A 21,307-nucleotide genomic window follows, 5' to 3' on the forward strand; every position below is an offset into this window, starting at 1 on the left:
CTTGGGGTCGAATGTTTAACTGCTGTAGGGGACTCCTTCTTGACAGGGACAGCAGGGGGACTGATGACTCCTTTTTGATTCGCTTTGGGAGGGGGATGGGGGGGAAGTGGGAATTGCATATTAAGCTTTACTATACAATGTGATGTTTTGCTGATTTTGTGTCTGCACCTCACCTTGGGCCTGTACCCACGTACATTTTCAATTATGTTAGCACGGAAGGTTATGGATGCCCGCAGCTCCCTCTCACCACATCCCCGCCCCCCCCCCCTCCTCCTCCCCGGCTGTTGGAACGATTGCATGACCCACCGCTACATCCTGGGCCCACTGGCACGTAGCAGCGCGTACAGCGTTTATACTCAACCATGGTTCCTTGGTGTGGTCCCCCCCCTCCCCCTCTCCGATTGGTGGGTCGCCTGCATGGTTTACCGCTACATTGTAGGCCTACTGATTCATAACAGCGCACGCAGCGTTTACACTTACCCCTAGTCATTTAGTGTATTTGTGACCCTGAGTATTTCTCCCCCTCCCCCCCTGGCGATGCACTGGACATTGCTGTCACCCGGGGACACATAGGGCGCAGGGTTCCCGGAAGCTAGAGGTGGATATGTGGGTACCACGGGGCTCCTTGTATTATATCTTGGGGGGCAATGTATATTTGACCATAATGTTTGATGTTATTAATTGCTCGCTCCATTTGTGAAGCGCACTGTTTACATGTTGATACTGTTTATTCAGAGCTACAACTGGGGGGCTCGGTGGAGCGGATGACCTCGTACTTGACCCATCGACTCTCTGACATCTCACTTGGCTGGGACTTGACCCACGTTCTCTAAAATCTACACTCGCGCTAGTTGATTGGTGACCGGACGGTAGGAACTTGGACTCCTGGGCTGGTCCCGGAGCTATCCTCTGCCGCATCCGGTTACCGCGCGAGTCTCCCCCTCACCCTGTTGAAGGGTTCCTACATCGGGAAGCTCACTGGTATCGGGGAAGTGACCTACGTACAGTTACACGACTTCCTATACATACACAATACACTGCTAGCCTGACCCTCCTGTACCGACTTCGGTTCACCGGCTACCAACCACTACTATCTCCTACTCTTCCCCCCTCCTCGTTACCCTCGCCCTCCTTTCCACACGTCCTCCCCCCTCTCACCCCCTGCTCTTTTCTTGCCGCCCGCCGGCCGGCCCATGCCTCGGGTGCGCGATTGCCCTTGGCCCTCTGGCGTCTTGGGGATACTACCCGGCCCTCCTTCATTTGGGAAACCTGCCGGGACGTATAGGTGAGTATGGCATTCCAGAGTGCACCTCTGCGGTTCCTCACCCAGAACTGCAGGGGACTTAACATCCCGGAAAGGCGCACGCACTTGCTGCGGGAAATGAGAAGGAAACACATCTCAGTTGCCCTGCTGCAAGAAACGCACTTCAAGGAAGGATCGGCACCTGGACTAAGGAGTAGATACTACCCTGTTAACTACTTCTGCAACCACCCTACAGCTCACAAATCTGGTGTAGCCATATTAATTGCGACGGAACTGGATTTTAAAGAATTGGAACGTGTCCAGGACTCCCAGGGGAGATATCTCTTCCTCAAAGGCATCATAGTGGATAAGATTTACACCATAGCAACTATATATGTACCCAACAAAAGGCAAGCATCGTTCATTCACAATGTCTTACTCCAACTGGAGGACTTCACAGATGGGATATTGGTGGTGGGAGGGGACTTCAACGCCCCACTAGATCCGACCCTGGACTCCTCCACGGGTCATAGCTGTATACCACAACGCAACATCAGGTCAATCCGGCAGTCACTCGATTCCCTACGACTAGTGGATTGCTGGAGGGCCCTCCACCCCTCGACAAAAGACTTTACCTATTACTCCGCACTCCATAATCATTACTCACGTATAGATTATATCTTCATCGCGAGAGAAGGACTCTCCCATCTCCGAGGGGCCGACATAGGAACAACCACCTGGTCAGACCATGGCTCAGTCGGGATAGAGCTGAACTCACCTCTTTACAGACCGAAGAACTGGGCCTGGAGGCTCAATCCGTCTTTATTAATGGACCCGGGCGTTAGAATGCAAATCCAACAAGAACTGGACCAATACTTCAGGGAAAACGACACCCCGGAGTCTTCCCCGATCACCATCTGGGAGGCTCACAAGAGTGTAATCCGGGGCACACTCATACGCATCGCGTCCCAGAAGCGTAAGGCCCATACGCAGGATATGGTCGAAGTTTATGCTGCTATCTCTACTCTAGAACGCCAACATAAACGCTCCCAACTTAACGCTACATATGGCGAACTAATGGAGCAGAGGAGGAAACTGAAGGACCTTATCCTTAAAAGGCACCTTAGCTCGGTTCAACGCACAAAGGGTTTCTACTACACGCACGCCAATAAGGGGGGCAAATATCTGGCGAGACTGCTAAAGGGCCCCCAGCCCCAAAGACAAATCCATAAGATCCAGCTGACTTCGGGAGAAGTCTCCCCATTCCCGCAGAGAATTGCGGAAGAGTTTCGGCTATATTACGAACGATTGTATAACCTCTATGGCCCTAATGGAGCCTCTACAGACTCGAGGGTACGCAACGCGACACGAGAATATCTGGCCGGAACGATCACCAAGGTGATCGACCAGGAATCAGCTACACTTTTGGATGCCCCGATATCCGTAGAAGAACTAGCTGCGGCCCTTAAGGCTTCCAAAACGGGCAAGGCCCCCGGACCAGACGGTTTCCCCACGGGTTACTACAAGTGTTTTACGGATATATTGCTGCCCTGGCTTTCTAAGGCAGTCAACGCAGTTGGAGAGGGTGGAACCCTGGGGACGGAATCCTTGGCTGCCACCATCACGGTCTTACTGAAACCGGTCTTACATTGTGGTAGCTATAGGCCGATCTCCTTATTAAACGTAGATGCCAAGATGTTCACGAAGGTTATAGCCACCCGTCTTAAACATTTGCTTCCGGACCTTATACACCCTGACCAGACGGGCTTCATTCCGGGTAGGGAGGCCCGAGATAGCACATTGAGACTTTTTTCCATTCAGCACCACGCGAGGAGATTGGGGACACAGCTGCTCCTGTTATCGACCGATGCCGAAAAGGCATTCGATCGTGGCAACTGGACGTACATGCTGGAGACCCTCCAATTGCAAGGCTGCGGGCAGAGACTCCTTGCTTGGATATCCGCGATATATAGCAGGCCGGGCATCTGTGCGGGTTAACGGGGCCACGACTGGGGACTTCGCGATCAACAACGGGACCCGTCAGGGATGCCCGCTTTCGCCCTTACTGTTCGCTCTCTCCCTGGAACCTCTGTTACAAGCGATTCGCAGTAACCCAGACATCCAGGGGTATGATTGGAAGGGGGTACAACACAAAGTGGCAGCGTACGCGGATGATCTCCTCTTCTTTGTCCGCAATCCCAGGATCACGTTGCCGTGCCTCCTCAAGGAATTCGATAGATTCGGGCAGATATCCGGATTTAAGCTCAATGTCTCGAAGTGCGAGGTCTTGAACATCACGTTCCCCACGGAGGAATTCCATTCCTTGGAGACAGAGTTCGCATTTCACTGGTGTCGTGACAAAATGAAGTACCTGGGGGTCTGGGTGGCGGAGGACCCGGGTAGCATATATCAACACAACTTCACACCCTTATTAAAGACCGTACTCTCGGACCTCACCAGGTGGGCGCACCCGCACATCACATGGCACGGCAGAGTCGCGGTAATCAAGATGAACATTCTTCCGCGGGTTCTGTACCTTATGCAGACCATACCTCTTGCTCTACCGCTGGTCTTCTTCTCTACACTGAAGACGGTGGTGCTCAAGTTCGTCTGGAGAGGCGGTCGATCTCGGATCCGACACGAAATCATCTGCCGACCTAGAATCCAGGGTGGATTGGCATTGCCTGACTTTAGGAAATACTATCAGGCCACGATCATGCAACGCATCCTAGACTGGCATGTAACATCCTCCGCCAAGCATTGGGTGGTACTGGATAGAGGTCTTATTGGTCCGACAATGGAAGAACAAATATGGGGCTCCTCGGGACGATCACCGGTCCACCTCCCAGTTGAGGGACTGATCTTCCAAACCCTGGTGGGTTGGAGATCTGTGAGACAGCTGGATCACATATCCCCATCCCCTAGCCCGATGCTCCCGCTCACGCACAATAAGGCCATAGGTGGGGGACTTCCCCCATAGCCTTGCCCTTACAGGACATAGGGACATATATACCAATACACAGAGTTCTGGAGGGCGGGAGGCTGAGGACTTTGCCCTCGCTGCTGGGCGACAGACCACGGACGCCTCTCACCTGCTTCCGTTACTTCCAACTACAGCACTTTTATGAAACATTACCACATAAAGAAAAACTACACAGAACCCTCACGTGGTTCGAGAACCTCTGCGACCGGGGTACAGTGGTGGAACACGCCATCTCAGTCTTATATCAGCGCCTCCTGACCAATCATGCGGAAGCACCACAGACATTCAAAAGACAATGGGAAGAACAACGGTACAACAGTGGGAAATAGCATTATTATGGCAACATAAGAGCTCCATGAGTTCTTATTACCAAGAGGTGAATTATAAACTCATCTCTCATTGGTATAGGACGCCAACTTTATTGCACCGCATATTCCCCTCCATACCCTCTGTATGCTGGAGGTGTCAAGAGACGCGCGGAACAGTGCTACACATATGGTGGGACTGCAAGGCTATCACCTCATACTGGGAGATGATCAGGGAAACAATCGTACTGATCCTGGGGGATATCCCAGACTGGACTGCAGAACTCGCTTTACTACACATCACAACGTCTTCTGTATCCTCATACAAGAAGTCGATATTGCGGCACCTGCTCAACGCCGCCAAAGCCAACATTCCAGCCCATTGGAAAACATCTGATGTACCTTCCAAATCCGAATGGATTCGCAGAGTAGAGGAGATTCAGGGTGCCGAAGCAGCCTACTCCGCCCTAACTGGCAGGGAAACAAAACATACGGAGGTTTGGACGCCGTGGTTTATGTATATTTCTCGATGCCGTGGTACTGGGGGCATATCGGGTGGCCCGACGGAGGCACGCGCCGCCCCGAGCTAGGCAGAAGAGGCAATACCCTGTCTATCCCATCCACCCTATCCTCTTTCACCCCCCTCCTCTACCCCTCTTGTCGGTGACCGGGGCTCCGGATTCGGACCGGAGGAGTCTCTTAGACACTTATTTTGAGATAATGACTACACACTTAATTCCTGAAACGCGAAGAGGTGACTTGAGACATACACACGACAGTACCAGAAGTCAGCGAACACCCATGGAGGGTTCTGAAACATCTGACTATCAGATTCGGTAGTTAACTGCCTTATGGCGAGACAACACCCACCGAGACGTAGGTCCCAGATGTGACGCACTCACGATACAATCTCTCCTTCTATAACAATAGCATCCACACCACACAACACAATACACATCTCTTATGACACTTGAGAGAGTGAAATCCCTTACGCTTCCCCCCCCCCCTTTCTCTCAGATGCAACGACACGTGATGACCTGTAGGCCTGACCCAATGCTGGGATGATGGGGCTTGTCGATGTGTCACATACGAAGCTACTGTTAGTCATAGGACCCGACTCCCTGGTTACCTCAAGGTCTGGGGTTTTCACCTCAGAACTTGCAGGTATCCTTATTATATCCAGGGTTTTGTTCCGGCATTGACACTGCTAACTCGCTAATTTTCGGATACCTTACTCTCCAAACAGATAATTAAGTCGAGCACACTGTAATAAAGATTCCTATGATGAGTATTGCACACAAGGGCGGGTTGATCCCGGACGTCACCCGTTCATGAATATTGCATAACGCCCAGGGATCCAGTGTATAAAGAGTTTATTATGCGGGGTTACCTATGCCTGTTTCCTTTTTTTTTTTTTTTTCTTTTCTTCTTCCTTTTTTCATTTGTTGAAGTTAAGATTATGTAAGGCCGGGTCCAGTCAATGTATTATATGACACTGCATAGATCGCTGTTGATCTCTGATAAACACTCATAAATAATATCTAACTGTTTTCACATGTTGTTTACTCTGCAATGCCGGACCTGCGTGTCCTATCCGCTTGATTCTGTTACCTTCGTAGACCTTTCAATAAACAGATTTACAAAAAAAAAAAAACTACATCTACTAAGGATGTACATGTTCAACATATATAGAGGTTTCTCAATTTGTTTGGGAACACCAATTAAAATTCATATGTTTCTTATAATAAGATATCCTAGGGATATTACACATGGTGCATTTTAAACAATTTTCAGTGTTAAATATATTGTTGCATACATTTAAAAAAAAGTATTTGTAGATTTCATGTACAAGGTGTTTACTCATGATGGGCATTGTTTTGTTAAATAAATTCCATGAGTACATCAATGTTCTACTTGTTAATCACATTATTTTGCACATTTTGGAGTAACATAGGGGATATGCACATTATAGTGGCACATCATTATGGGTTTCTGGTCAACTTTCTTCTTGACACGCGCTTGCAGAGCACTGACAGAGTAAAACTCAGTCATGTGATGCGAAAGCTTGTTGACCATCGGCATGAGGATCCTAATGCTCCTCTGTGAAAGCATTGGATTGGACCATCGTAGAGGGGGCCATGCTTTCTTAAAGATAACACAGGGGGTGGAAAGGTGAGCTCTGGAAAAAGGTATGCAAAACATGCAACATTTTATTAATATTTATGGCATGGGGGAGCTGTACAGAACTAGGGGCAGGGAGGGGCACTATAGCTATTGTATAATATATATTGTAATATTTATATAACTGTATATAATATAGCTTATTTTTTTAAATATGATTTAGTACAAAGTCAACTGGGCTTTAATTATTTTACATCCACGCTTAGAACATAGGTTAACCTTATCACAGCTTCATTTTTCAAAGGTTTTAAAGCACCCCAAGAATTTGTGTCTGGACGAGAGTGCACATGCTTCATCCTGCTCCGACCCTCCAAAAACTAATTTAGTTGTGAAAGAAAAAAAAAAAATAGATGTTACAATTACATATAGAAACTATCCAGGCAGTTAGGAGGAGTTCAGTACTGTTCTGATGAATTTCCAGGAAAGGAAATAAAGCTTAATTCAGATAACATGATAGCAGTCATGCATATCAAGGAGCAAAAGTGCAGTCAGGAAGTGGTCCTGGAGGAAGAACAAGTATTGAGATTGATTGAATGCAATGTAAACTGTATGTTACACAGCCTACATCTGTGGCAAAGGTTTCATAGGTGGGTTAGTAAGGAAATGAAGAGAACATGGGAGCTCAACTCATGAAAGCTTTACTGGAATACAAATGCAGCCCGAGAAGTAATTGAACGAGAGCCATATGTTTCATTGATTTACCTCTGTGCTTGCTTGCATAGACCTTGATTTAATATTGTAAGCTTTCCAAATGATTTAATATTTTTTGTTAAACTTTTAAAATCTTTTTTTGAACATATTAAAATAAAAATAAAAGATATAATACATGTGTATATATATATATATATATATATATATATATATATATATATATATATGTATATATATATAATATCAATATATCAAAATATTACAAAAGTAAAATATTTGTTATGATATTAAATCTTTAAAAGTTTATCCAAAAATATTAAATCATTTGGAAAGCTTTTCCAACAATATTAAATCGAGGCCATAGACAGAAAAGTAATAGGTAAGCTTCTTTTTTTTTTTCCTTACTCTTATTTTGCTAAATATTCATAAAATTGTCAAATCAGAAAAAATACATAAGACAAAGTAGTCCCTACATTGTTTTAAAGAGAATTAGATCAGAAATTATGAAAAAAGAATACAATCTGTAAGAGAGGTGGAAACAATAGGAGAGAGTTATGATATGACAGAGCCACTTTAAGGATATAACTAATGCAGATTGTCTGTCTAAGCCCTCATTATTTTTGCAATTCATATTACAAGCTTACGTTGAAATGTAAGTATAGTATGTCCCCTTGGCTGAGTTAATGTCTGTGTGTGTGTGTGTGTGTGTGTGTGTGTGTGTGTGTGTGTGTGTGTGTGTGTGTGTGTGTGTGTGTGTGTGTGTGTGTGTGTGTGTGTGTGTGTGTATATATATATATGTGTGTGAAAAAAAAACATTTTTTTAATACTGATTTTATGGAAACTTTTTTATTATTGTAAAATTTGTTTTATTATTATAGTTTCTAAATATTCAAAATGCCTTGTGGTGAACATTAATAATATTGTGCAAGCAAAGAAAAATGGAGACTTATCACAGTTTCACAATAGTGCTATATTTAAATAGTGATATATCCTCTTTGAAACTAAAATGTGTGGATGAATACCTAATCAATAATTACAATACAATTATAATAATGCCAAAATTTAGCTGATATGAAAATATGCCAATGTACATTGAATTCACAGTTAATTATTTCTCACTAATATTTAAAGGTTTTTAGGGTTAAACCTATGTTGGTACCCAACTATGCCAGCGCATGTTGTAGCATCATAAAAAGGAGATTAGCAAAATTCTTCACGGCATGTGTCTCAGAAAGCCTTACTACACAGTTAATATCATGTATGTTGGTTAATGTATGCAAAAAAAAAAAGAAATAAAATATGGTGTTCTGAAACTTTTCTCTTTTTCAAATGTGTTTTTTTTACCTCTGTATGATTAAACTCAAGTCATATAGTTAACTGCTCCTTTTGAGTACTGTGAGCAGAGTGTGACAAATCATAAGCATAATGAAAAGTGTTGATTTGAGCCTATCCCCTAGAGGTGAATTGATAGGTTTTATGTTCTGTAGGAGTCAATTTTAATTATGTTGTATTGTGGTGTTATTGCTGGAGAGTTCTCACTGGCTGTACATTCATACCTTGTTTATGTTTTGATTTTATTCACAGCAATTGAACCACCCTAACGTAATTAAGTATCTGGACTCATTTATTGAAGACAATGAACTGAATATTGTCCTGGAGCTTGCAGATGCTGGAGACCTTTCACAAATGATTAAAGTAAGGAATACAAGCACATAGTCACTACTTTACAAAATATATAAAAGGACACATTAAACTGGAGTACCAAATGCATGTGGTCTGAAGAGCACTTTATTGAACCCCGTACGAGCAAATATCCTGCCTTGTAAATACACATGTGATCGGTGAAAGTGCATTATAGTCACATATTGAAGCTGTCTTTCTGTGAAATTGCCATTCTTTTACATATTAAAGAGATGTGTGCATTGTAATTCTAAATAATTATATCCACCTGGGCTTGCTATTTAAGACCTAAAGATATATACAGATAGAGTGAGAAAGAGAAGACAGAAGAAACTTACCTTTTTCAAGACTGTTTTGTGAATGGGAAGTCACTGCTTGTCTGAGAGTGTCAGCTGACTGCTTTCGGCCAATCAGCCTTGCCCCTGCCTGGCGACACTCCGGGCTGCCTGACACTGAGATTTCAGAAGCCAAATACCACCTGGGGGACCTGAGGATTGGCACTGGAGGCTCACTTTGGTGTTAAACTGTTATAGTAGCCCAATGGCACCATAACCACTTAATTTAGATGAAGTTGTTATGGTGCCTAAACTATAATATACTGCAATATATATATATATATATATATATATATATTTATTATTTTTGTTAATCTTCTCAAAGGGCCTGTTTAATTAGGGAAAAATATAGAGTGGTAGAGTACCTAGAATCAGAGGATATAACATGTACATTGTATTTTTTTCTGTCATTGTACTCCTTGATTTTAATTCATATTTCTTTTTTGCTATAGTGCAGAAGTTTCTATTTAAATGTATCTATCAAGGAAATGCTACAAGAATCATACCCATGTATTTAGAATTCTATCCAAGCCCCAGTGTGTACTATAAAGGGTTAAGGAAGTTTTGTAGAACTTTAATGTATTAAAAGTAGGCTATTTCAGTAGTTGCTTAAGGCAAGCACTCCATTTGTTGCAGTTTGTGGTTTTGAGGCATTAAATATGTTTTTCAAGGTAATTAAGACAAGATGCTCATTACACAAAGCATGCGTCTCCACATGACAGACCTAGTTATATTCCTCTACAGTGATTCCGTGAGTATGGGAAGTAGGTTACTTTCCCTACGAAAACATAAGTGGCCCTTGCATTGGTTTTAAGAGATGTTTAGCTTCCTGTAAATAACAATTTGTAAACTATTGGGTGGCAAAATTAGTGGATGGATTTAAGCCTTTCACTGATCTCTCGAGTTTTGAAGAAATGGATAGAATAATAAAATTCTAATTTTCTGTTTCATTCCTGTGAGATTAACATTCTTAAATTTACTACAAAGGGAACACAAAGGATGTTTGCTATTATAGTAATCTTTTTAATTAGCACAAACAAACTCCGTAGTACTGGATGGATAGTGTGAGAGGCATGTTAGTTAAATAAAAACACATCAATATTGTACTCATTGTGTTGTATCAGAGGTATTTTAGTTTAATAAAACACACCGATGCAATACTGGCTGCATTGCGTGAGATGTATTTTAGTTTAAGAAAGACATGCTGATGCTATGTGTAACCATATAGTCTATACTGAAAGAGGTAACGTGAAATAGTTCAGACATTTGCAAAAGTCCAAATAGCATTGGTTATAAAAATAGGCTGGCAAAATGTACATAGTATGTGACTTTGTGAGTCGGGGATAGTGGATTGATTTATTAGCTTTTTTAACCCCTTAAGGACACATGACATGTGTGACATGTCATGATTCCCTTTTATTACAGAAGTTTGGTCCTTAAGGGGTTAAAGGAACAATATAGTGTTAGGAATACAAGCATGTACCGTATATACTCGAGTATAAGCCGACCCGAATATAAGCCGAGGCCCCTAATTTTACCCCAAAAAACTGGGAAAACGTATTGACTCGAGTATAAGACTAGGGTGAGAAATGCAGCAGCTACTGGTAAATCTCTAAATAAAATTAGATCCTAAAAAAATTATATATATTGAATATTTATTTACAGTGTGTTTGTATGAGTGCAGTGTGTTTGTATGAGTGCAGTGTGTGTGTATGAGAGTGCAGTGTGTGTATGAGAGTGCAGTGTGTATGAATGCAGTGTTTGAGTGTGTGATGCAGAGCCTTGGTGGGGGGTGGGCATTTTTATTATTTTTTTATTATTTTATTTTAATAGTTTTTTTTGTTATATTAAATTTTTTTAATTATTATTATTTTATTATTATTATTAATATTTTTATAATTTTTTTTCGTCCCCCCTCCCTGCTTGATACATGGCAGGGAGGGGGGCTCTCACTCCCTGGTGGTCCAGTGGCATTGGCAGTTCAGTGGGGGGGGGAGGGGACTGGCAGGAAGCACTTACCTCTCCTGCAGCTCCTGTCAGCTCCCTTCTCCTCCGCGCCGGTCCGCGCAGCTCCTCTGTCAGCTCACAGTGTAAGTCTCGCGAGAGCCGCACTATGACCCCGCGGCTCTCGCGAGACTTACACTGGGAGCTGACAGAGGTGCTGAAAGGACTGGCGCAGAGGAGAAGGGAGCTGACAGGAGCTGCAGGAGAGGTAAGCGCTCGCTGCCAGCCCCCAGTCTGTATTATGGCAATGTAAATTGCCATAATACAGACATTGACTCGAGTATAAGCCGAGTTGGGGTTTTTCAGCACAAAAAATTCGCGTCAGGATTGGCCGATCGCGGGTGAGGCCCCGCCCCTAATGACGATACTTCCTTCGATTGGTGTATGTCCGGTGGAAAGGCTGTAGTGTGTCTGTTAACCATGTGTGTGCCGATCTCGCACGGCCATGGGGTAAGACACATCACATTACATCCAGGCAGACATTTCCAGGGAGGTTTTAAGTGGTGTCCACTGGGACTTAGTGACTTCAGAATAGCAATAGAGCCCCTGAACATGACACCACAGTGTCAGTATTGGGTTAGTCCTAAAATTAAGGGGCTATTATTATGTGCCATTAGATGGATATGGATCCTTACATATTTCGGCTACAAAAATAGCAATGGAGCCCATGAAAATGACACCGCAGTGTCAATATTGGGTTAGTCCTAAATTTAAGGGACTATTATTATGAGCCATTGGATGGATATGGATCCTTATATTGTGGCCCAGCATGCGTATATGGGGTTCGGAGATCCAACGATGCTTTGACTAAAGTTAAGTAAATAAAGTAAAATATATACAGTCCGAATAAATGATATATACATATATAATACAAAAAGTATGGTTTCCACGTGTTGTTATTTATCGATGAAGGGGGTAAAAGTGAACCCCTCATTTAGCCCATTGGGGGCCAACGTTTTGAATCTGTAGATCCAGTAACACTCTCTTTTTAGGAGAGTGTGATCCAAGTCACCTCCCCTGCGACCTATAGTCACTTTTTCAATCCCTGCGAACCTAACCCCTCCTGGATCCCCACAGTGTTGATTTCTTATATGTCTTGCTATAGGGGTGTCCCTCTGGTTTCTAGCTGAGTGAACGTGCTCCATGATACGTCTTTTGAAGGGGCGAATCGTTTTGCCCACGTATCTGAGGCCACATGTACACACTAAGAGGTAGACCAGGAACTTGGTACTGCAGTTAAAAAACTGCTTGACATTGCAGACCACCTGGTCACTCGAGTCTGTAAGGTGCTTGGAATCCTTTTGTATGTATCTGCACGCCACGCACTTGCCGCATTTGTACGTGCCTTGTACAGATAGCCAATTCAGGCCAGATTTTGTGGTAGAGAAGTGACTAGGCACTAGTGATTCTTTTAAATTTTTACCTCTACGAGCTGTGAGGGACACATATGGGGTCACAGTCCCTTTAACGTGGGGGTCTTGAGATAGGAGTGGCCAAAACCTACTCATTATCTTCTTTGCTTGGTCCCAACCTGAATCAAAATTCACTATGCATCGAGTAGGGGCTTGTTCAGTGGGAATAGGTTTATCCTTGAGGAGTTCCGTTCTGTCGCTGTGTAGCGCTCTTTGGTATGCTTGTTTTAAACAGCGATTAGGGTATCCTCTCTCTTTAAACCTTATCCTCAGTGACTTAGCTTGGATAATGAAGTCCTCTTCACTTGAGCAGTTCCTCCTCAGGCGGAGGTACTGTCCAATGGGGATGCCCCTTTTTTTTTTTTTTTTTCAATTTATACTTTTTTATTAGAGTTTGGATACTCATAGTATATCTTGCCGTATTATCAGAGTAATAACAAATTTAAAGTAATAGCAAACTTAAGTAATAACAAAAATATGACAATGTCTCAGAATACATTTTGCTGTAGTTTGGAGGTGTCAATATGGTTACGTCATCGATCCTAGTCTGGATGCGATTATATCGATAACTGTGCGCTACGAATGAGAACTGGATTAAAGTAATAACAAATAATAACAAAAATATGACAGTTCCTTTAAGTCCTTTTGCTGTAGTATAAAAGTGTCACTATGGTTGTCTCGACAGTCAATAACTGGGTCCACTAATATCAATCGTTTGCAGGATCTGCAGTTTGGCAGAGGTGAGGTTGAGGTTGTGGCCCCTGCGCCGCGGCTGGTCAACTGTGCGGGAACTGAGGGTGCGCGTGTTGCAGCTGTGAATGGTAGCTTACGAGTGTCTCTTAGACATGGTCGATATATACATGCTCTTCTTCTGACCAAGGCTGCTTTTGGGCATACCCTGCGCCCCCTTGTCTTCTTCCCTTGGTTCTCTATTGTCGGTCTCGGGGAGGTGCAACTGGCGGAAGAACTCCGTTTGGTCATCTATGGAGGTCAGGGTAAGCAACTGGTTTCCCCGTGGTACCGCCAGGGATCCATCCGCTCCCCATCTGTATCTGACTCCTGCTTCCCGTAGGAGTTTGGCCGCTGGTGCCAGTTGTCTCCGTTCTACAAGTGCTGCGAATGGGATATCCCCATATAGGGCCACCGTGTTGCCCTCCAGTTGCACAGTGCCCAAGTCTCTGGAGCGGGACATGATAGCGGAACGAGTCGCTATGTCCTTTGTGACCGCTATAATGTCTCTGGGTGCATCTCCTGGGGCTGTTGCCGCCTTACGGATTCGAAACGCTGAGAGTATTGTGTTGGAGTCAGTACCTCCCTTAAGGCCCATTTTAGATATTAGACGGTGGATACAGGGTACTAATGCCCCCTCCTCTACGCTTTCGGGTATTCCTCTAAGGCATATGTTCCGCCTTCTGTGTCGGGCTTCCATAGCGGTGACCGTCCGGGTAAGCCTCTGGATTTGCGAGGAGAAAGTCTGCATAGAGTCTTGGGAGTGCTGTATCTGGTGTTCCCTAGCGCTTTCCCTGGTTTCCAGTGCTGTGAGCCTTTGTTGGAGATCCCCCACCTCTTTCTGTGTGCTGAGTATGTCAGCTCTCCACACCTCTCTCATTTCTGTTAAAAGGTCTCTTATGTCCTTTTTCGTTACAGGGGACGATTCAGCTTCTGATTCTGAGTCAGGGCATGGGGTTTCAGACTCTGCTGGAGGTGAGGTAAGGCTGTCCCTGTCATCTTGGGATTCCTCCTCCTCCTCACTGCTAACTGCGGGCGCCATCTTGGCGGCAGCCTGTGGGGTAGGCCTCATAAACGAGAGCCGAATATCGGGCGTTTTGGGCGTCTCTGGGTGGCGATTTTTCTTATTTTTTCGCCCCATTGGTGTCTCTGTGTGAGGGGTGTATTGTGGGCGTGTATGGGAGCCGTTTGCCGGGTATGTAGCTTACTGTGTCGGGCGCTGGTGCGGAGCTCCACACACTCGCGTCTTGTTCTCTCGGCGGTCGGCCACCGGGATGCCCCTTTTTAATGTAGTCGGGTAGTGACTTTCCACCTCAGCATGGTGTTGGTTGAGGTGGGTTTCCTGAATAGAGTTGTCTCAACGGTCTGTTTGTGGGAGGTGCTAAAGGTACAGTCAAGGAAGTTGATGGATGATCCGCCTATTTCCATTGTGAACTTTAAATTAAGGTCGTTGGAATTCAGGCTCTCCACGAAGGACGTAAAATCTTCCTTAGTGCCCGTCCATACCACCAAAATGTAATCTATAAACCTCTTCCACAGGAATATGTGGTTGGTGTATTTGCTATTACTGCTAGTAAATACCACATTTTCCTCCCACCAACCCAGGTGCAGGTTAGCGTATGATGGGGCACAAGATGTACCCATAGCTGTACCCTGCACCTGGTGGTAGTATTGGCCATCAAATAAAAAGAAGTTGTGAGTCAGGACAAATTGTAACAAGTCCAGTACAAAGGAGGTGTGATGTTGGTGTATGGACCCTCGTGTTTCCAGATACTTTTTGATGTGTCTCAGCCCAAGAGAGTGTGGAATTGACGAGTATAGTGCCTCCACATCAAGGCTACACAGGATAGCGTCTTTTGGTAGGTTGGTGGAGGCTAGACACTTCAAGGTGTCCTTCGTATCCCTAATGTAGGAGGGTAGTCTTTCTACAAATGGGCGAAGGATCTTATCTAAATAGATACTTGCTTTACAGGTTAAGTTGTTCGAACCGGACACAATGGGTCTAGCTGTCAGGGTCTTGTACTGCTTGTGCACCTTTGGTAGGCAGTAGAATGTAGACATAGTCGGGCTTTTTATATAGATGAATGTGTATTCATCTTTGCCCAGAACTTTGTCGTCATAGGCTTTATCCAGAAGGTTTTTTAGGGTCGACAAGAATTTGACTGAAGGGTCTGTACTTAGTAGTTTATATGTGGTACTATCTTTCAGTATATTGAGAGTTAATTGTACATACTGTGTTCTGTTTAGAACCACAATGTTGCCCCCCTTGTCCGCTGGCTTGATGATAATGTCATCGTCACTTTGTAAGTCACATAGGGCCTGCCATTCTTTTCTGGAGAGGTTGCTGTGTGGTCGGGGTTGGAGGGAATCCAATTTTAGCTCGTGTATCAGGTTGCAGGTTGATTCTACGAACATATCAATGTTCTTAAAGTCTTTTATGTTCGGCGTGAACTTGCTTTTGTGTCGTAGATCAGTGTATGGCAACGTGGGTAGGTCATCATTCTCCTCCAGTAAAGATACCAGTTCATTAAGGCACTGGTATTCTCTTACACTGAAACCCAGGTCCTTGGCTCGTTTTTCCTTCTCTATGAGAAAGAATTTATGAATGGCTAACCTCCTCCCAAATAGATGAATGTCCTTAATCCATTCAAATTTATTGAATGGAGGAACAGGGACAAAGGATAGCCCTTTTGCCAGGACCTTGTTCTGGGATTCAGTGAGTGCCTTATCGGAGAGATTGATGACTTTGTTGCTATTGTTCAATACCGTTTGCGCGCCCTCCCCCTGTATCTTGTTTGTCGGTACTGTGGTTGGGTTTCCCCCTCTCGGGGGTTTTGGCCTAAAAAAGCCACCCCTTTCTTTAGGATACCTTTGGTTTGGGTGGCACTGGAGGGTATTGAACCTGTACTTGACCCTTCAGTGTCTGTGTCAGATGTCTCATACTCTGATGTTGAGTATTTGTCTGAGTCAGTACGCGTATTTCTCCTGCTAAACCTTCTAAACACTCGTCCACTTTTGTAGTCTGAATTATCCCTTATAAACTTTTTATGTTTTCGATTTTTTATAGTGTCTTGATATTTATTCAAGTTTTGCTGGAGCCTAAGTTCTTGGGAGTCAAACAGACCGTTGAGACAACTCTATTCAGGAAACCCACCTCAACCAACACCATGCTGAGGTGGGAAAGTCACCACCCGACTACATTAAAAAGGGGCATCCCCATTGGACAGTACCTCCGCCTGAGGAGGAACTGCTCAAGTGAAGAGGACTTCATTATCCAAGCTAAGTCACTGAGGATAAGGTTTAAAGAGAGAGGATACCCTAATCGCTGTTTAAAACAAGCATACCAAAGAGCGCTACACAGCGACAGAACGGAACTCCTCAAGGATAAACCTATTCCCACTGAACAAGCCCCTACTCGATGCATAGTGAATTTTGATTCAGGTTGGGACCAAGCAAAGAAGATAATGAGTAGGTTTTGGCCACTCCTATCTCAAGACCCCCACGTTAAAGGGACTGTGACCCCATATGTGTCCCTCACAGCTCGTAGAGGTAAAAATTTAAAAGAATCACTAGTGCCTAGTCACTTCTCTACCACAAAATCTGGCCTGAATTGGCTATCTGTACAAGGCACGTACAAATGCGGCAAGTGCGTGGCGTGCAGATACATACAAAAGGATTCCAAGCACCTTACAGACTCGAGTGACCAGGTGGTCTGCAATGTCAAGCAGTTTTTTAACTGCAGTACCAAGGGCCTGGTCTACCTCTTAGTGTGTACATGTGGCCTCAGATAGGTGGGCAAAACGATTCGCCCCTTCAAAAGACGTATCATGGAGCACGTACACTCAGCTAGAAAACAGAGGGACACCCCTATAGCAAGACATATAAGAAATCAACACTGTGGGGATCCAGGAGGGGTTAGGTTCGCAGGGATTGAAAAAGTGACTATAGGTCGCAGGGGAGGTGACTTGGATCACACTCTCCTAAAAAGAGAGTGTTACTGGATCTACAGATTCAAAACGTTGGCCCCCAATGGGCTAAATGAGGGGTTCACTTTTACCCCCTTCATCGATAAATAACAACACGTGGAAACCATACTTTTTGTATTATATATGTATATATCATTTATTCAGACTGTATATATTTTACTTTATTTACTTAACTTTAGTCAAAGCATCGTTGGATCTCCGAACCCCATATACGCCTGCTGGGCCACAATATAAGGATCCATATCCATCCAATGGCTCATAATAATAGTCCCTTAAATTTAGGACTAACCCAATATTGACACTGCAGTGTCATTTTCATGGGCTCCATTGCTATTTTTGTAGCCGAAATATGTAAGGATCCATATCCATCTAATGGCACATAATAATAGCCCCTTAATTTTAGGACTAACCCAATACTGACACTGTGGTGTCATGTTCAGGGGCTCTATTGCTATTCTGTAGTCACTAAGTCCCAGTGGACACCACTTAAAACCTCCCTGGAAATGTCTGCCTGGATGTAATGTGATGTGTCTTACCCCATGGCCGTGCGAGATCGGCACACACATGGTTAACAGACACACTACAGCCTTTCCACAGGACATACACCAATCGAAGGAGGTATCGTCATTAGGGGCGGGGCCTCACCCGCGATCGGCCAATCCTGGCGCGAACGCGGCACACACACACCCAGCATGAATTAAACGGAGGGGGTTACTCAAGGAGCCCCCGATGCTTTGACCCACTGTTTAGCCTCAGACGAAGGCGCGTTTAGCAGCGCCGAAACACGTGTTAGGTAGCAGTAGGGAGGACAAGTCATGTTTGGACACCGACCAGTTTAGTTTCTCATTCAATCAGCTAGCCAGTTCATTATCATTAGAACTTCGTACAGTTTAGTAAGGGGACGGGGGAATTGTGGGTGACGGGTTTCTTTAACCTTTTGTCAGATCGTGCAATTCATATTGCTAGTCAGCCTCTTCAGAGTTGTCAACTAGACCTTCAATATATATACTCTTTCTCCCTCTCGTTGTTGTCCGTCCCCTGGTGACAGTATTGCAATAGATACTGTGCAAACTGCCACTATGTATCCTTGTATATGTTTAAACTAGCTGCTGAATACGTGAATCCTTTCTATCGCTACTCTCTGTTACAATTGTTTCCTAAGTGTGCACAATTCTTGCCACAAGCAAGCACTCTTTATATATAGGGATTGTGTTTAGCGATCACAGAAGCGGCTCATAATTATTTTCTATTTTGGCAATTCCAGCTGGGATTGCTCATAAGAGACGAACTATACAGGTTGGGGGGATTTCTAGCTTTATCTAGCTTTATATCCTCCAGGAGATACCCCTAGGATATCTATCCCCATCTAGACACCTATCCTCCCATTTTAAGTTTACTTTTGTTTTCTTTTTCAAACTCCCTATTGGAGTTTTTTATTACAGCAACTATTAAAGGTTATGTTTTACAACTTCATTGTATATATGTATAGTTATGCACCAGGGGGCGCCCTTTTTCACTTGACCAGTTTAGGTTTATTTTTCTATCAAATAAGGGGTCCAAGTTAAAATGTAACGTGACCTGTTAAAACGTTGTTATAAGTTTGATTGAAATAGCTTTTGATTTTAGTAAATATGCTGCAAACACAACAAATGACAATTTTCAGTTCTTTACAACCTATAAAGTGCTTTAACACTTACTGTGCGTAATAATTTGGAACAGTGCCTTGTAAGTTTTTTATGTTATCATTAGGAGGTTTGTTCAATAAAATTTGAATTGTACTCTTAATAGTTGATAACATGAGAATTATGCTGACTGTTATTTACATCAATTATTTAAGTAAATGAGAAAAATATAATTTGCATAATAATTTGGAACAGGGTGTAGTCACATTTATATTACAGGCTAAATACCAACTTACTAACTTATTGTGGTCCCAAATTGCATTGATTTGGTTTATGAGAGTGAAAGTGGTGAGAATTTCATGTCATATTTTGCAGTCAAATTAACTGTAATGTCGCTAACAGTATAAGGCTAATGTACAACAGAGCTGCCCAACCCAGTCCTTAAAGCACCTGCGTTTCTGGTTCTGAATGTAGGAATGCCTTAATTAATCGGTGTGTATTAAGCACTGGGTTGGAAATCCTAGTTCTAGTGTGTTTGCAATATCACAACTGTATCATCAAGGTAGATGCTTAAAGGGACACTCCAGGCACCCAGACCACTTCTGCTCATTGGAGTGGTCTGGGTGCCAACTCCCACTACTCCTCACCCTGCAAGTGTAATTATTGCAGTTTTTTATAAACTGCAATAATTACCTTGCAAGGTTAACTCCACCTCTAGTGGCTGTCTACTAGACAGCCACTAGAGGTCACTTCCTGAATCATAGCAAAGATTTCCTTTGCTAGAGCGTCGCTGGACGTCCTCACGCTGTGTGAGGACCTCCAGCATTGCTCATTTCCTCATAGGAAAGCATTGAAAATTGTTTTCAATGCTTTCCTATGGGGAGCGCTAATGCGCATGCGCGGCATTGCCACACATGCGCATTAGGTCTCCTCGGCCGGTGGGCGGGATCAGTCTCGTCCACCGGCCGACGGAGACAGAAGAAGGAACGGCGCGGAGGAGGAGACAGCGACGAGGGACATCGTCACTGCCTCAGGTAAGTGACTGAAGGGGTTTTCACCCCTTCAGTAACAGGGGATTGGGGGGTGGGAGGGAGAGGGAACCTCCAGTGTCAGGAAAACGGATTGTTTTCCTGGCACTGGAGATTCCCTTTAATTAAAATGATCAATACGTTCTCCAACCATGACATATTCCATTTCAGAGCTCTACTCCATTCTTGTTTGAACACCTTATTCTATCTGTCTTCACAGTACTTTAAGAAACAAAAGCGACTAATTCCAGAGAGGACAGTGTGGAAGTACTTTGTGCAGTTATGCAGCGCTGTAGAGCATATGCATTCCCGTCGAATCATGCATAGAGGTAATCACAATATTCTGAAATAATCTGAAGTGAATAATAGAAACAATGAGTAATAAGTGGTCTGTGTTTTCTCCAGTTGATTGATATATATGTCTTTTGTCTATATAGTCTTGGGTCAAAGGCTTGCCACATTAATCTATGTCTATATTAATGAAAAGTACTAATACGCAATCTGACTTAGGTTTCTTCAGGTTTATTCTTAGAGTTATGGATACATAATAAAACATCAAAGAATGTTACAGGATAATGGACGTTCAACAGCAGTTGGTAATTGCTGGACTCCTGAAGGGAGAGTTTGAGTCTACATAGTTAGACAAGAACAAACTTGTGCAGCAAGCGGCAACAGCAAGACCAAGACCTTGTGGTCCTTTGTTCACTAATCTATATAGATATGACCATAATGACGTCAGAATATAACTCTAGCCATATAAGGACAAGACCCCAAATCCACATTCCAGACTTCTCAGACAAAGAAAGCCTTGTGACTTATTGATACCATCTGTTACTTATGTCAATCCAGACATCCAGATATAATCAATAGAAACATAGAATATGCAATATTCTACACAGTGAAATTTCACAAATTTTAGCTAAATTTTAATGTTTGCGAAATATGACTTTGAAGCTTATCTTAATTGAATGTAATAATTTGCGCTTTTATGGAACGAGGAACATATAAGTATAACTGGTGTTTATAAACCACCAACATATTCCACCTTTCCTGTGAGCTGAGATCTAGTACTTACAGACCCTTTTGTACAAAGTATTAAACCAGATAGCTCATGAATGATCCTACCATTTTTAAAGGTTTTCATGGGG

The 21,307-nt window shown here is 43.6% G+C and overlaps 1 protein-coding gene across 5 annotated transcripts in view; it reads left to right on the forward strand.

The window, feature by feature from the left end:
• Positions 1-21,307, forward strand: part of NEK6 (NIMA related kinase 6) — a 407,500-nt gene that overhangs the window by 305,027 nt on the left and 81,166 nt on the right. For all 5 annotated transcript variants that reach the window (XM_063432360.1, XM_063432357.1, XM_063432356.1 and 2 more), the window contains exons 5-6: positions 8,948-9,058; positions 20,380-20,488. In XM_063432360.1, coding sequence (XP_063288430.1) covers positions 8,948-9,058; positions 20,380-20,488 — 220 coding nt within the window. The remainder of the gene's footprint in view (positions 1-8,947; positions 9,059-20,379; positions 20,489-21,307) is intronic.

The sequence above is a fragment of the Pelobates fuscus genome, chromosome 9 (assembly GCF_036172605.1).
Source record: "Pelobates fuscus isolate aPelFus1 chromosome 9, aPelFus1.pri, whole genome shotgun sequence".
Lineage (NCBI taxonomy): Eukaryota > Metazoa > Chordata > Amphibia > Anura > Pelobatidae > Pelobates > Pelobates fuscus.